The sequence below is a fragment of the Dendrobates tinctorius genome, unplaced genomic scaffold (assembly GCF_039654945.1).
Source record: "Dendrobates tinctorius isolate UK_male_01 unplaced genomic scaffold, ASM3965494v1 ptg000097l, whole genome shotgun sequence".
Taxonomy (NCBI): Eukaryota; Metazoa; Chordata; class Amphibia; order Anura; family Dendrobatidae; genus Dendrobates; species Dendrobates tinctorius.
In genome coordinates this window covers 17,316,262-17,331,031 of record NW_027361765.1, presented here as the reverse complement: position 1 = coordinate 17,331,031, position 14,770 = coordinate 17,316,262, and the positions used below count along the sequence as shown (strand labels likewise).

Sequence of the window (14,770 nt, the reverse complement as noted above, 5' to 3'; positions counted from 1 at the left end):
TGTGGTCCCATAACTTGCTCTATAATACAATATGTAATAATGCTGCTGCGATTAGAAAAAAAAAAAAAAAATGACACTCCCCTCTCGTCGCTGGGGGCCAGGTGCCGGTGTCCTGAGCAGGCGGGGACACCAGCACGCTATGTGGGGTCAGGTGCCGGTGTTGCCGCTTGCTCAGGCCCCCCCAGCACTGGCTATATTCACCTGTTAGCGTTTCATCTCTGCGCGCCGCTCTATCTTCCGGGTCCTCTGTCAGTGACTGTTCAGGCAGAGGGCATGCACTAACCACGTCATCACACCCTCTGACATGAACGTCACAGCCAGAGGACCCGGAAGACAGAGCGGCACGCAGCGTTGAAATGCGGACAAGTGAATATACCCAGTGCCAGGGGCCTGAGCAAGCGGTGGCACCGGCAACTGACCCCCATAGCGCGCCAGTGTCCCCGCCTGCTCGGGACACTGGCACCCGACCCCCAGCGACGAGTGGTGAGTATGTAATTTTTTTTTTCAATTTCAGGGACCGTGACTCGAGTATAAGCCGAGGGGGTCTTTTTCAGCCAAAAAAGGGGGCTGAAAAACTCAGCTTACACACGAGTATATACGGTATATAGCGCCATTAATTCCACAGCGCTTTGCACTCATTATTGGCACTGTCCCCGATGGGGCTCACAATCTAAATTCCCTATCATTATGTCTTTGGAGTGTGGCAGGAAAACAGAGAACCCGGAGGAAACCCACGCAAACATGGGGAGAACATACAAACTCCTTGCAGGTGTTGTCCTTGGTGGGATTGGAACCCAGGATCCCAGCGCTGCGAGGCTGCAGTGCTAACCACTGAGCCACTATGCCGCCTCATCCTCGTCAATTAAAGGAGGACAGGGAGCAGCAGCCGAGAAGGAAGGGGGGGAAGCAGCGAGGTAGAGGGATGGAAACCACGCCCATCGGACCGGACTAGCCAGAATAACAAACAGCGAGCATATACAGGGGGAGTTAGGGGATGATATAAGCATTTATAGAATGCAGCACATGTTCTGAATAAGGTCATAGTGTTAGTTGGTTATATGACAACACTGGTGACAGGGTCCCTTAAAGGGGCACATGATTCATGCTGCCCGAACCACAGCGTCAATGAATCAGACCGGCTCCTGCATTACGAACACGTATGTTTTACTCTGAAATGCTGAAAACGCAGCCAGGGATGAGAACCAAATGACAGATCCCTGCTGACTTCCTCACTCCCATTCAATTAGACAGACAGGATTCTTCCTTCCTCCACCTGTTAGTCTCGGGCAAGGGTTGGGAACCTCTTGGAACGTCTAGCCAGGTTCCCGGGGACTGCAGTGCTTGGGCCAGAAGCCATGTTTTGCTGGCTACTAGCCATTTAAACCCTCACATTCACTGCATGCACATGCATTGAAGGATTACGTCCTTACACTGGCCGGTGCCAGTTTGAGGATGCACACTGTGGGCGGAGTTAGCGAGCAGGGTGCTCCCTCTTCCCACAGATTAACAGAACAGTGACACCCCCAGCACTCCCCAGTGATGTCCAGGCACCCCAGCGTCACCTGTGATGTATACACAACAGCCCAAGTGTCTCCTATGTGCTGATGACCTGGCCTCCCACTTTATAGGGAAAAATGACAATACCAGTGAGGCAATCCACTTCCACCCACCAATTGCTGTGACTCCCAGTCCCCACTGCATCTCTCCCCTGGCTCACTCTCTACATTTGATCCCATCACAGAAGTCTCCAGGCTCCTCGCTTCTTGTCATCCCACTACATGCACTACTGACCCCATTCCGTCACATCTCCTCCAGTCTCTCTCTCTCCTGTCGTCACTACCCACCTAAATACAATCTGCAATCTCTCACTCTCCTTTGGCATTTTCCCCTCCTCATTCCATTATTTTAAAAAAACCCTCTCTCGATCCATCCTGCACAAATAACTCCAATCTCCCCTTCATCTCAACTCTTGGAGCGCCCGGTCCACTCCAGTCTTACCCGTTACCTCTCCACTCTCTCTCTCCTAGATCCATCAAAGTCCGGCTTACCCCATACATTCGACAGAAACTGCACTCAAAGTAACCAACAACCTTCCAACAGCAAATGCAACGGTGACCACTCTCTGCTCATTCTTCTTGACCTCTCTGCAGCTTTCGACACTGTTGACCACCACCTCCTACTCTCTATGCTCCAGTCAATAGGCACAAAGGACACTGCTCTCTCCTGGTTCTCTTCCTATCTTTCTGACCACTCCTTCAGTGTTTTGTTCGCTGGTTCCACTTCGTCTCCTCTTCCTCTCATTTTTGGGGTCCCTCAGGGCTCAGTCCTTGGCCCCCTTCTCTTCTCTCTCTATACAGCCCTAAATGGACACACTATCAGCAGATTTGGCTTTCAGTACCAGCTTTATGCTGATGACAAAACTATACACAGCATCCCCAGACCTTACCCCTGCTGTACTACAGAACATCAGTGACTGTCAGTCTGCAGCCTCCAACATCATGTCCGCTCTACATTCTGAAAGTCAACCTTTCCAAATCTGAACTTCTTCTGCTCCCGTCGTCTACTAACCAGGGCTGTGGAGTCGGTAAGCCAAACCTGCGACTCCGACTCCTCAATTTCCCTTCCACCGACTCCGACATATATTGCTTATATTTAAGTGAAAAATGTATTGTAGTACAATGTGAACATCAGACATTTAATCATTTTTATGATACAATAATCAAGACATTTAGATAGAACACAATATATATTTATTGGAATACAACTTTAGAACACAAAAAACTGTAATAAATTGTAAATATGTAATACACTATGTAAAATCGATTACATATATACATATATATACACACACTATATATATATATATATATATATATATATATATATATATATATATATATACACACACACACACACACACACACGCACAGTGTATATATATATATATATATATATATATATATATATATATACACACACACACACACACACAGTGTATATATATATCACTATGTAATAAACTATGTAAGTGGCAAAAAAGAGTTTTCAACAAAAACATACTAAATAACATTTGTGCAGTCTATGAATTTGTTCTAAGAAATAGAATTGCCTCCATCAGATCCTCCTTCATAGATGACCTAAAATCTGACCTTATAATTTTAAGGCCAGAAAACAACCTCTCTACACTAACTTGGGTTGGAGGCAAAGCCGTAACCACATGGGCAACATCTCTAACAATTTCCAAGTATAACGGAATTGCCTCATGCACAGTCAGTTTTGATGAACGGTTGAAGTTTTCTTTTTCTTTGAGAACAAGTGAACATTTTGCTGAAATATGGTCAATCTGCTTGCTATAGGAGACGGAGTGAAATCTTTTTCCTTGCAGCAACGCTTTGCCTGCTCCATATCATCCAAATACTTGTCAAAGTCAAACTCCTCATCTGATGAGGATGAAGATATGGCAGAAGTAGCACTGTCAGGACCCAAGTCCTCTTGTGCCTGGCAGTCCTCCTGTAGGCCACTCATCTTAACTGCTACCTCAGTCAGAGCTTCTTTTCCTTTAGTAAGCTGTTGCTCATCAAGCAATATACGATGACTTGGGTCCACATAAACAGCTGCCAGAAAAATTTTATTTTCCAACAGCTGTGTCTCTCTCCGTTTCATTGAAGCAGAAATGCCATCTGTGATTAAATCTCCTCTTTGGGACAGTCAAAATAGCAAGTTCTTCCACTCCCTTATGAAAATGCCAGGAGTTAAATCCTCAGCTTGTAATTTTTTAGTCGCGGTAAATAGGTGATTAAGCAATTCCTTCAATTCAGCCACCTGTGTCCATTGACCTTCATTTAGGGTTACCTGAGGGTTCGCCATATCTATAACAAACGGTTTTAGCCAGGATCAAAACTAGGGGGGGGGGGCAGAGAACCTCATACTGTTCCGCAGAATCTCATACTGCATACTTCAGCTGCTGCAGAACCTTATACTGCACACCCCTACACTTGAGATGTGGTGAATGCAGTCTATTTATTCCAACTATCAATTGATGTTGATGTGTTACTGAAGATGAGCAATGCCTGTCCTGGGCGTCCTTTTGGGCAGCTATGAGGTATACATGACTGGTGCTAAAAAAAAAAGTGTTAGTCTGTGTGCTACCCAGCTTTCATTCTTTTTGGTACAGATAAGATATGGATAGACAGATATGGATAAATGCATAGATAGAGCAGATTTCTAATCTGCTTTTGCTATTGAAAACATTATCTATGAGCTCAAAAACCTTTCAGGTGATGCGGTTTTTTAAAAAGCTGATCTGCTTTTGCAGCTGAAAAACGTATCCTCAAAAAACGCAGCAAAAACGCTGTGTGTGAATGTAGCCTTAGATCAGGAATAGAACAGCCATTTATAGGACATTTCATAACTTTCCCAAATTCCTATGAAAAAATATTCAGCACATTCTGCATTGAACTACTATACCCAATTTATTATATATTTTAGGAGTCGGACCATTTTATACAGACTCCACCAAAATGAGCTCCGACTCCATGACTCCGACTCCACAACCCTACTAACCTCCCTAAAGCTGACATTTCCCTCTCCGTGGGTGGCACCATAACAAAACCCCGGCAGCAGGCGCCCTGTCTGGGTGTCATGTTTGACACCAATCTTTCCTTCACTTCCCATATACAATCTCTTGCCGTCTCTTTCCGCTTACACCTAAAGAACATCTCTAGAATCTGCCCTTTTCTTATCATGGAAATAAAAACCCTCACAGTCACCCTGATCCACTCCCGCCTGGACTACTGTAATTCTCCGTTTATTGGCCTCCCCCTCACTCGACTTTCCCCTCGCCAGGTCATCCTTAATGCAGCAGCCAGGGTCGTCTACCTGGCTAGTCGGTACTCAGATGCGTCTGCTCTGTGCCAGTCATTGCACTGGCTGCCCACAGGATCCCATTTACACAGCTTGTTCTCACCCACAAAGCTCTCCTCAGTGCGTCACCTCCCTACATCTCCTCTAGCATTTCTGATTATTGGCCTACCCATTCATAACGTTCTGCAAGCGACTTTCGACTAATGTCTGCACTAATCCGTACCTCCCACTCTCGGTTCAAAGACTTCTCCTGGATCACGCCAATCCTCTGGAATGCCGTATGAGAGTGTGAGTGCGTGTCCCATTGACTATATAGATGATAACTCTCCATCAAACTCCACTGAAACCAATAGCACCACAAATACTGGCTGGTAACTAGCTCATGCAGCCTTTATCTATTGCCCACTCCCTCAAGATGACTGGACCATCATTGTAAATAAGCACCTGTACTTTGTAAGCTTTTACAGGCAGGTGTGGTGAATTCGCTTTCTGGGGTTTCAGATTGGGATTTAAGACAGCCGACTCCCTCTATCCCTGCTGATTTTCTTCTTGCCTCCTGAGGTCTGATGTTTCCAGCTCAGTCCCTGCATGTTCAGCTAAGTGTTCATTTGCTATTCTGTTTGCATTTGATCTGGTTTTGTCTTTCTCAGTTTTGTGTGGGTCAGCCAGCTCCGGCTGGGGCTGTGCTGAATCACCGTGCATATGTTACTGCTTGTGCCAGTTTGTTTTTGTCCCTTATTAGATTGGCCTCTTTTTGCTCCGCTTTCAGAATATACCAGAGTGCTGATATAGTGGGCGAAGTCGTGCGACTCCAGTGTTTTTTGCATCAGACGTGTTGGACTTTTTGCGTGATTGCAGACAGCGTCTTTCCTTTCCTGTCCTGTCTAGTCAGTGTGGGCCCCATCATTTGCTCAGTGTATTTTCCTGCCTGCGTTTGTGTTTTCATCTTGTCTCACCAACAATATATGTTTGGAGGCTATCTATTCCTTTGGGGTCTGCTCTGGGGCAGTTTAGATTTCCCCTTTCTTGCTTTAGGCTGTTAGCTCTCCGGCTGTGCTGAGGCGTCTAGGATCATCGTAGGTACGCTCCACGGCTACTGCTAGTTGTGTGGATAGGATCAGGGGTCTGCAATCCGCTTAGTTACCAACCTTTCTGGATTTCTGTGGCTTAGCTTGGGCTTGCGCTCCTCCTCGGTGACCCAATCATAACAGGCAGGGTTGTCTCATTTTGCATTGATTATTGTATAATTTTTAATGTTGTTACTTATGACTTGTGTATGAACTGTTAAACTGTAAATCTCTGCGAAATATGCTGGCGCTAAATAAAAAGATCATCATTCTATATACACAGCAGTTGCAGTCTCCTATGTGATGTATAAACAGCAGTTCCAGCATCTCCTATGTGATGTAGATGCTTTACAAAACGTATAAATCACCAAGAGTTGACTGTGCCCCAGACCAACACAAACCTGGAAAAGCAGTTGTGACAAACATGCTCAATATGACATAACATCATAGCCACACCGAAGAGAAGCAGCTCCATCCAACACATTAGGGGGCAAGTTAACTGATTAATTTTGTGCGGCCCTCAGAAAGAAATTTCCAAATGGACCTTGTCAGAAAAAAGGATCCCCACCCCTGGTCTAGGGGGAGAGGGAGGGAAAGTACTGGGAGATACACTTTGTGACTAAGGACCTCGTCTATGGTCACACTTCCAACAATGTTTTTCTTTAAACCACTGCAGCATTTCTGAGTAAAACATTCATATTTGTAATGCTTGTTCGGGCAGCATGAAAGACTCCCTTTAAAGAAGCACTACCATCAAAGTTTTTATGCTCTTAATATATTGAAATCATCATTATATAGTTCTGTGTATGTACAATTACAACAAACCCATAGGGACACCATATGCAAAGAAAATGCCATCTATACATTTGCAGTCCACTTTACCTTGAACATTTCCAGGAGCAGCTCTTTACTGACTTCCAACCTTTCAAACGGCTGCTTCTCCTTAATGATGCTTTTACACATATCCTCCAAGACCGGAAACTCATTGCTGGACACCCCTCTATACACAAACATATACAGGGTTAATCACAATTAAAATAACATTTTTAGTAAATCTATTAAAAGGTAATATGTGGCATAGTTACTTTAAAAAAACAAACAAAAAAACACAACACAAGTTACAGTAATGTGTTCACTATTCCAGTATGTAAACATTTCCCATATATTGTACATTTGTAGAGACATTTACCTTTCCTCCAAGTACATATCATAATAGAAGCCATTTTCTATAGGTGGGCCATAGCACAAGCAGCCTCCATAGTAGTTCTCCATGGTCTCGCCTAGAATATGCGCACTAGAGTGCCAGTAAACCTGCAGGTTTGCAAGGAACATGTAGTTAGAAAAGCTTGCACTTCACTGACTTCCAATATCTAGAAGAGGACTAGTTCTGAGTTCACAAGCAGCTAAAGCCTTTCTGGATTTTGCAGAGGATTTTGATGGGTGAAGCTGAAGAGCCCTCTACTCAATACAATTCAAATCACTAATGTTCCAGTCACTAGCATTGTACAGTACTCTTGGGTTGTTTTAATTCTATATTGAATAATCAAAAACAAGTAAGAGGTGCACTTAACCCCCCCCCAAAAAAAATTGTACTATCATGTCTTACAGGCCAATGAGTATATTGCAGAAGAATCTGTGCCGCTGCTGAAAACTACAGTGGGGCAAAAAAGTATTTAGTTAGTCAGCAATAGTGCAAGTTCCACCACTTAAAAAGATGAGAGGCGTCTGTAATTTACATCATAGGTAGACCTCAACTATGGGAGACAAACTGAGAAAAAAAAATCCAGAAAATCACATTGTCTGTTTTTTTTTCATTTAAGGCTGGTTTCACATTCGCGCTTTTTAAGCGCACGCACGGCCGGGGGTAGCTCCGCCACCGAGCCGGCTCTCTGCCCGGCGTGCCCTCCCCTTCCTTGTAGCGCCGCCTCCTAGCGCACAGCGGCGCCTGCGATCGGCGCACCCTATCTTTAGCATAGGGTGCGCAGATCGTGCGCAGGCCGTGCGCTAGTTGCGCTTTGACCTGCGCTGCGCACTTTTGACGGTGCGCCGTGCGCGCCAAAATCCGAAAAGTTTGATTTTGGCGCGCACGGCGCACCGTCAAAAGTGCGCAGCGCAGGTCAAAGCGCAACTAGCTAGCGCACGGCCTGCGCACGATCTGCGCACCCTATGCTAAAGATAGGGTGCGCCGATCGCAGGCGCCGCTGTGCGCTAGGAGGCGGCGCTACAAGGAAGGGGCGGGCACGCCGGGCAGAGAGCCGGCTCGGGGGCGGAGCTACCCCCGGCCGTGCGTGCGCTTAAAAAGCGCGAATGTGAAACCAGCCTTATTTGCATATTATGGTGGAAAATAAGTATTTGGTCAGAAACAAAATTTCATCTCAATACTTTGTGATATATCCTTTGTTGGCAATGACAGAGGTCAAACGTTTTCTGTAAGTCTTCACAAGGTTGCCACACACTGTTGTTGGTATGTTGGCCCATTCCTCCATGCAGATCTCCTCTAGAGCAGTGATGTTTTTGGCTTTTCGCTTGGCAACACGGACTTTCAACTCCCTCCAAAGGTTTTCTATAGGGTTGAGATCTGGAGACTGGCTAGGCCACTCCAGGACCTTGAAATGCTTCTTACGAAGTCACTCCTTCGTTGCCCTGGCGGTGTGCTTTGGATCATTGTCATGTTGAAAGACCCAGCCACGTTTCATCTTCAATGCCCTTGCTGATGGAAGGAGGTTTGCACTCAAAATCTCACGATACATGGCCCCATTCATTCTTTCATGTACCCGGATCAGTCGTCCTGGCCCCTTTGCAGAGAAACAGCCCCAAAGCATGATGTTTCCACCACCATGCTTTACAGTAGGTATGGTGTTTGATGGATGCAACTCAGTATTCTTTTTCCTCCAAACACGACAAGTTGTGTTTCTTCCAAACAGTTCCAGTTTGGTTTCATCAGACCATAGGACATTCTCCCAAAACTCCTCTGGATCATCCAAATGCTCTCTAGCAAACTTCAGACGGGCCCGGACATGTACAGGCTTAAACAGTGGGACACGTCTGGTACTGCAGGATCTGAGTCCATGGTGGCGTAGTGTGTTACTTATGGTAGGCCTTGTTACATTGGTCCCAGCTCTCTGCAGTTCATTCACTAGGTCCCCCCGCGTGGTTCTGGGATTTTTGCTCACCGTTCTTGTGATCATTCTGACCCCACGGGGTGGGATTTTGCGTGGAGCACCAGATCGAGGGAGATTATCAGTGGTCTTGTATGTCTTCCATTTTCTAATTATTGCTCCCACAGTTGATTTCTTCACTCCAAGCTGGTTGGCTATTGCAGATTCAGTCTTCCCAGCCTGGTGCAGGGCTGCAATTTTGTTTCTGGTGTCCTTTGACAGCTCTTTGGTCTTCACCATAGTGGAGTTTGGAGTCAGACTGTTTGAGGGTGTGCACAGGTGTCTTTTTATACTGATAAGTTTAAACAGGTGCCATTACTACAGGTAATGAGTGGAGGAAAGAGGAGACTCTTAAAGAAGAAGTTACAGGTCTGTGAGAGCCAGAAATCTTGATTGCTTGTTTCTGACCAAATACTTATTTTCCACCATAATATGCAAATAAAATGAAAAAAAAAACAGACAATGTGATTTTCTGGATTTTTTTTTCTCAGTTTGTCTCCCATAGTTGAGGTCTACCTATGATGTAAATTACAGACGCCTCTCATCTTTTTAAGTGGTGGAACTTGCACTATTGCTGACTGACTAAATACTTTTTTGCCCCACTGTATGGCAAGGGTGTACAACCTGTGGCTTGGGGACCATAAGCATCCAACAACGCCATTCTGTGTGGCCCTCAACAATCTGGTTGCAAACACAATTGCCTGTGTTTGGCGGTTTCAATGTAGTTTTCATATAAAAGAAGAGATGTGGTACTTGGCCATCTTTGTGTCCCTCATAAATATTTAGAGAATGCATCTCTTGACCTTTGTTTGGCCCTCCAGAAAGTGTATATGCTGTAAAAGTGGGCATCAATGTAGTTTATGGCAGCTGAGTATACTACACAGAGCCACGTGCACTTGTCACCTTCTCTCTGGAATGGTATCTTTGTGAGAAGGAACCCCAATTCTTCCCACATGCACAGGTCTCACTGGCTTTTATCCATTCGACATTATTGGCATTCATTTTCGTTATTCCAGAAATGTCTCGGGTGGTAATACCCTTACAAGTTTTATTGCAGAATGATTGCACATGCCTGCCTGTTCCAGACTATGGTCCGTTTAGAATAACACAAAAACTTACGATAATTTAAGAATCTGTTTTTTTTTTTTTTTTAACACTACTGTATATTCATCTGTAACTTACGGCTTGAGCCTCTTCTCTGTCAAACGTCAGCAATTCTAAAGTGCAGTCTCCTTCTAGTGGGCGATCGAGATCCCAGAGCTCAGCATTCACCTTGGCTATAACGGTAATGTCGGCCAGTCCACGGCTGAAAGACACACGAACATTTCACTGGTTTGAGACTATGCAGGTGACTAAACTTTATGCAATGTGCATTTACCAGGAATGGAGCAAACACAAAGACCTCATTACACATCACGATTTTAATCACGGTTGTAGAAGCCAAATACAATTGGGTACATCTTTTCTTTCATTGCTGCCAAATTAATTTGGACCTTAGGTAAAGAGCTTCCAAAAAAAAAAAGTCTGTGCGCTGCTCAACTATAAACATTCTGAAAATGGCTGTCACTAGATTTTTTAAACTAAACTGCATACATTATTATACAGATCTCTTGCAACTAGTGAGGCTGGTGTACTTACTGTGAAAAGCCATGTCAGAATGGCTGCATAATCAGGCTTTTAAAATGACCAGTTTAGGAGTCCAGGTAAAGGGTGAGAGAGCTACGAGTCCAAATATATTCAGTCTTCGACAACCAGCCTGACTGGCTGCCTGCTGCAGCTTGTACTGAGCATTGGAAGCCGCTCTGCCATGGATTTTTTACAGTAAGTACACCAGCCTTATCAGGTCTGTAAGATCACTTTAGTATTGTATGTGATTTGTATTGTGAAATAGTTTACAAAATCCACTTAAAAATGATTAAAAAAAAACTAGTTACCTTATTCCTGCAGCCACTTCAAAAGGGGTTGATCTCCAGGACTGTCCATCAATGGCCTTTCCGTCAGGCAAAACTATTTTAATGGGCTTGCTTTGTTTTGCAGCTCGGTCTGCCATTAAAGCATCATGTTCCCTTTTCAAAATGTCATAGATTTCAAGACGATCCTTGATAAATTCTGGGGATGGAATAGCCTAAAGATGAAAGTCAGAAATCAGCAGGACTATATATACACGTTAGTTTTAAAATGAAGAATATCTATAATAAAACAATAATTGACAGTGCACAGGTGGTGGGGTTTTGTGATTGCAGCCCTAAGTTCACTTACATTTCTGTCAAAGAAAGTACACGCAAAGAAACCGTACTCTGCCCATAGCAGGACTTCACGCTGTGGTTTATGGACCGCAATAGTCTAATGTGGGATTTGTAATACCCCAGTTGTTTGTGCACTGACGACATAGTAGTCAAATTTTACTTATAAAATTACACATTAACATAGTCGAATTTAGAATGGGCAACAACGTCTTAACAAAATGCAGATGCACACCCTCAAATATGTCTAAAGAGGTATGACGATAAATTGCAAAATATGAAAGACTAAAAAATAAATTTTATTGATATTTACTGGTAAAAGTGATTAATAAAATATCAGTTCAAGCTTTAGGAACATATACAGAATACGGGAGCGTAAGGACACAAGGCAAGTACTAACTGTAATACGCACAAAAGGTGCTCAATGCACAAAGGTATAATCGAAACGAGCTTTCCATTGAGAAAAATAGGCTAGAAGTTAAATACCAATTCATGAAAGACATGTAAAGTGCACAGTGCATATATAAACAATTAATACCTCTTTAGACATATTTGAGGGTGTGCATATGCATTTTATAGAATTACATGTTAAGGAAAAAAAAAATCAGTCAAACAAGAAAACATATGAAAATAAATATAGATTTATTATAGACTTCGTCTTAACAGGTCTTTTTCTGATAACACATTCCATTGAATTAATATTTAAGAAGAGAAATTCCTAAAATGAAAAACCGCTTTTCAGAGAAACAATGATTTGGAACTTCTGAGCACACAAATCACAAACCCAAATTAAATTTTAGGTCAGTAGAATAAAATATGAACACAAAAATCAATATCATATGAAGGCTTTGTTCAAATCTGGGGCAATGCTCTGCCACATTGGTCAGACTACAGTAACCTGACTGTTGGGTGAAGCCATGCCGGGCTACTTTCCCTTTAAAGACAGGCTGAATTTCCAATGAAAGATATGGACAGAGGCTCGGACACCGGTGTGAACAGAGCCTTACACTACTCCACAGCAATGCAAGTACCATGCACATGTCGTCAGCCACTGACAAACTCACGCAATGATCAGATCCCTCAGTCACTGCTCCAAAATAAAAAGGTGAACACCAACAAATTAAGGCAACGAGGTTTATAACACGGAGCATTATGATGAACAGTGAAACTGAAAATCTAAATGTAAACTACGCCATATTGTTTTGTGATTTGCCCAGTTATGACGCTGCAGATTATATTCCCTCCTCCTCTTCTAATAATCCTTCATATGAATGGGAAACTAATGGACGTACCTATAGCAACATTATTAATGGAACCTATATTGTCAAAATATCACGTGTAAGTTGGTATTTTAGCAAGCAAAAAAACAGTTAATCATATATGGCCAGCCTTATGATTATACACGGACAGCTGTTGGATGAACAATTCAGCTATATTTTGTGAGTCTTCCGCACATGAATGCTTCATAATAAGAAGGTATTAAGCACCACTGGTGGTTTATATCCCCAAGAAAAAAAATGATTGGGCATATTAAAATTCTACTGCCTGATCCTCATTTTCCCCCAACATATGTAGTCAGAGAAGAGTCAGGAAGCACTGAACAGTATTAGATGGTTGGATCCTTCACATTTGTCAGATGTTAGCAAATCGTTGACAACTTGGCTTCATTTTTTGGTGCCAGACAGTAAAAACAAAAAAACAAAAACAAACCTCCAGACATGTATACTGCATACAAATGATGATATCACAGTCTATGGCCAAATGCAGGTGTAAGATAGTACTCCATGTAATCCTGACTACAATTTCTGAAAAGCTGCCATGTAATTAACAGATATATAGGTATGAGACTACGTAGAAATAGTGAAGGAGATCAGGGACACAAAAAGGGTTTCTAAATGTTTGCGTGTGGAAAAGCTGCACAAAGTACAGAAAACACTAAAAAGTCAGACAAAAAAAAATACATGACATCATTAAAAGGTTTCCAGTGCAAATGTCCATCATGAGTATACATTTATTGGTGTCAATTCTATACTAGACACATTGTGTTTTACTGCATGCATAAAAATAATAATACCATAATAATAAATAAAAAAACAAAAACAAGAAATCTGCTCAGCAGCAAGAACAAAACACTAAGGCCGGGGGTCACACTAGTGTATGGCATCTGATACGATATGCTAATGCTCCTCGGCTCCTGCCCTGCTGCGATCGGCAGCCGGGTGTCAGTGCTAATTGTGCTCCGATTCTCTGTATCCATATAATAGGGCAATGCTGTGGTACGCAGCAGAGTGGATGGCAAAGCATCACTAAACCAGCAACGCCGCCCCAACCAACACCGCAGCCACTGATCATGAAGAGATGGCCTATTGTAACAATATGTCACCACTTTAGAAGATTGGAGTAACCCTTTAAATGTATACATTACATTCACATTCCAATTTCACTGTGAACTGTTCCCTGGTGCTAAAAAAAAAAAACTGGACTAACTGTGTGCTCAGCATACATCACAGACCATACTGTGTTCCCTACAGAGGGAAAAGCCAGAAGCGCCATGCACGGGAAAACCAGTGAAGAGGACACCACACTACAATAGCACTGAAGTCCCTTCATTCAAAGGGGGTCCCTGAGGTTAGCCCCCCGACTGGTCATCAAATTATAGATCATTGCAGTATGCCATACTAAAACTCCTGCTAGTCACGCCGAAAACTGACTGGCTGTGTGTGCTTGTCCACATAGACGCTGCCTGCTATACTCCTGCACCAGTCTGTTAGGTAAATCAGCCATGTGTCCCTGTGTACCGTCTGTGGGGCACACGCATAGCGCGCCTCCACATAATAAGCTTGTCTAAGTGAGCCCTTTGGAACTAGTAGGCATCAAACTTCATGGCCCCTGACCATTGACATCTTGTGACAGACTTCTTCGGCACATCGGCTGATTTATTATAATACAGTTCCCCTGTAGATGGCGAATATGTTAGAGTACAGTTAAGTATAATCAGTATTACTCACTTCCATTTTCCCTTTTTTTCGTTCAGTTGGATTCTTGATCAGGGAACCTGAGCAACAAAGAAACATTTTGGCTAAAGATATCAAACTAGAAAGCAGTTAGCATAATTTCCAAACTATACAGTTAAATGCATTAGCTCATAAAGAAGGTTTCACTCATTGAACACAAACATGAAGGTTTTCATTCCCTGAAAGCAAGCAGAGCTCTTGTAATATCGATGTTTCATAGCTCCTGCTAGTAACACTGTGTTCTCTTACAGAGGCAAGAGAGGAAGAGGGACCGGTACTATTTATTTCTGAGGCCTATGACTGGCTGCAGCAGACAAGTGACTGGAATAGCGCCTCTAATGCCGAGCCATTTGGGTCACTCAACTGCTGCAGCCAATCATGGGTCTCTGTGGACAGGTGACGCAACAGTTATTGCCTGGTTAACT

The 14,770-nt window shown here is 43.4% G+C and overlaps 1 protein-coding gene across 2 annotated transcripts in view; it reads right to left on the bottom strand.

The window, feature by feature from the left end:
* LOC141098925 (threonine--tRNA ligase 1, cytoplasmic-like) overlaps window positions 1-14,770 on the bottom strand; it is a 116,171-nt gene that overhangs the window by 48,835 nt on the left and 52,566 nt on the right. For both annotated transcript variants that reach the window (XM_073586935.1, XM_073586934.1), the window contains exons 6-10: window positions 14,340-14,386; window positions 11,023-11,213; window positions 10,271-10,394; window positions 7,120-7,241; window positions 6,813-6,930 (exon numbers count right to left, since the gene is read on the bottom strand). In XM_073586935.1, coding sequence (XP_073443036.1) covers window positions 6,813-6,930; window positions 7,120-7,241; window positions 10,271-10,394; window positions 11,023-11,213; window positions 14,340-14,386 — 602 coding nt within the window. The remainder of the gene's footprint in view (window positions 1-6,812; window positions 6,931-7,119; window positions 7,242-10,270; window positions 10,395-11,022; window positions 11,214-14,339; window positions 14,387-14,770) is intronic.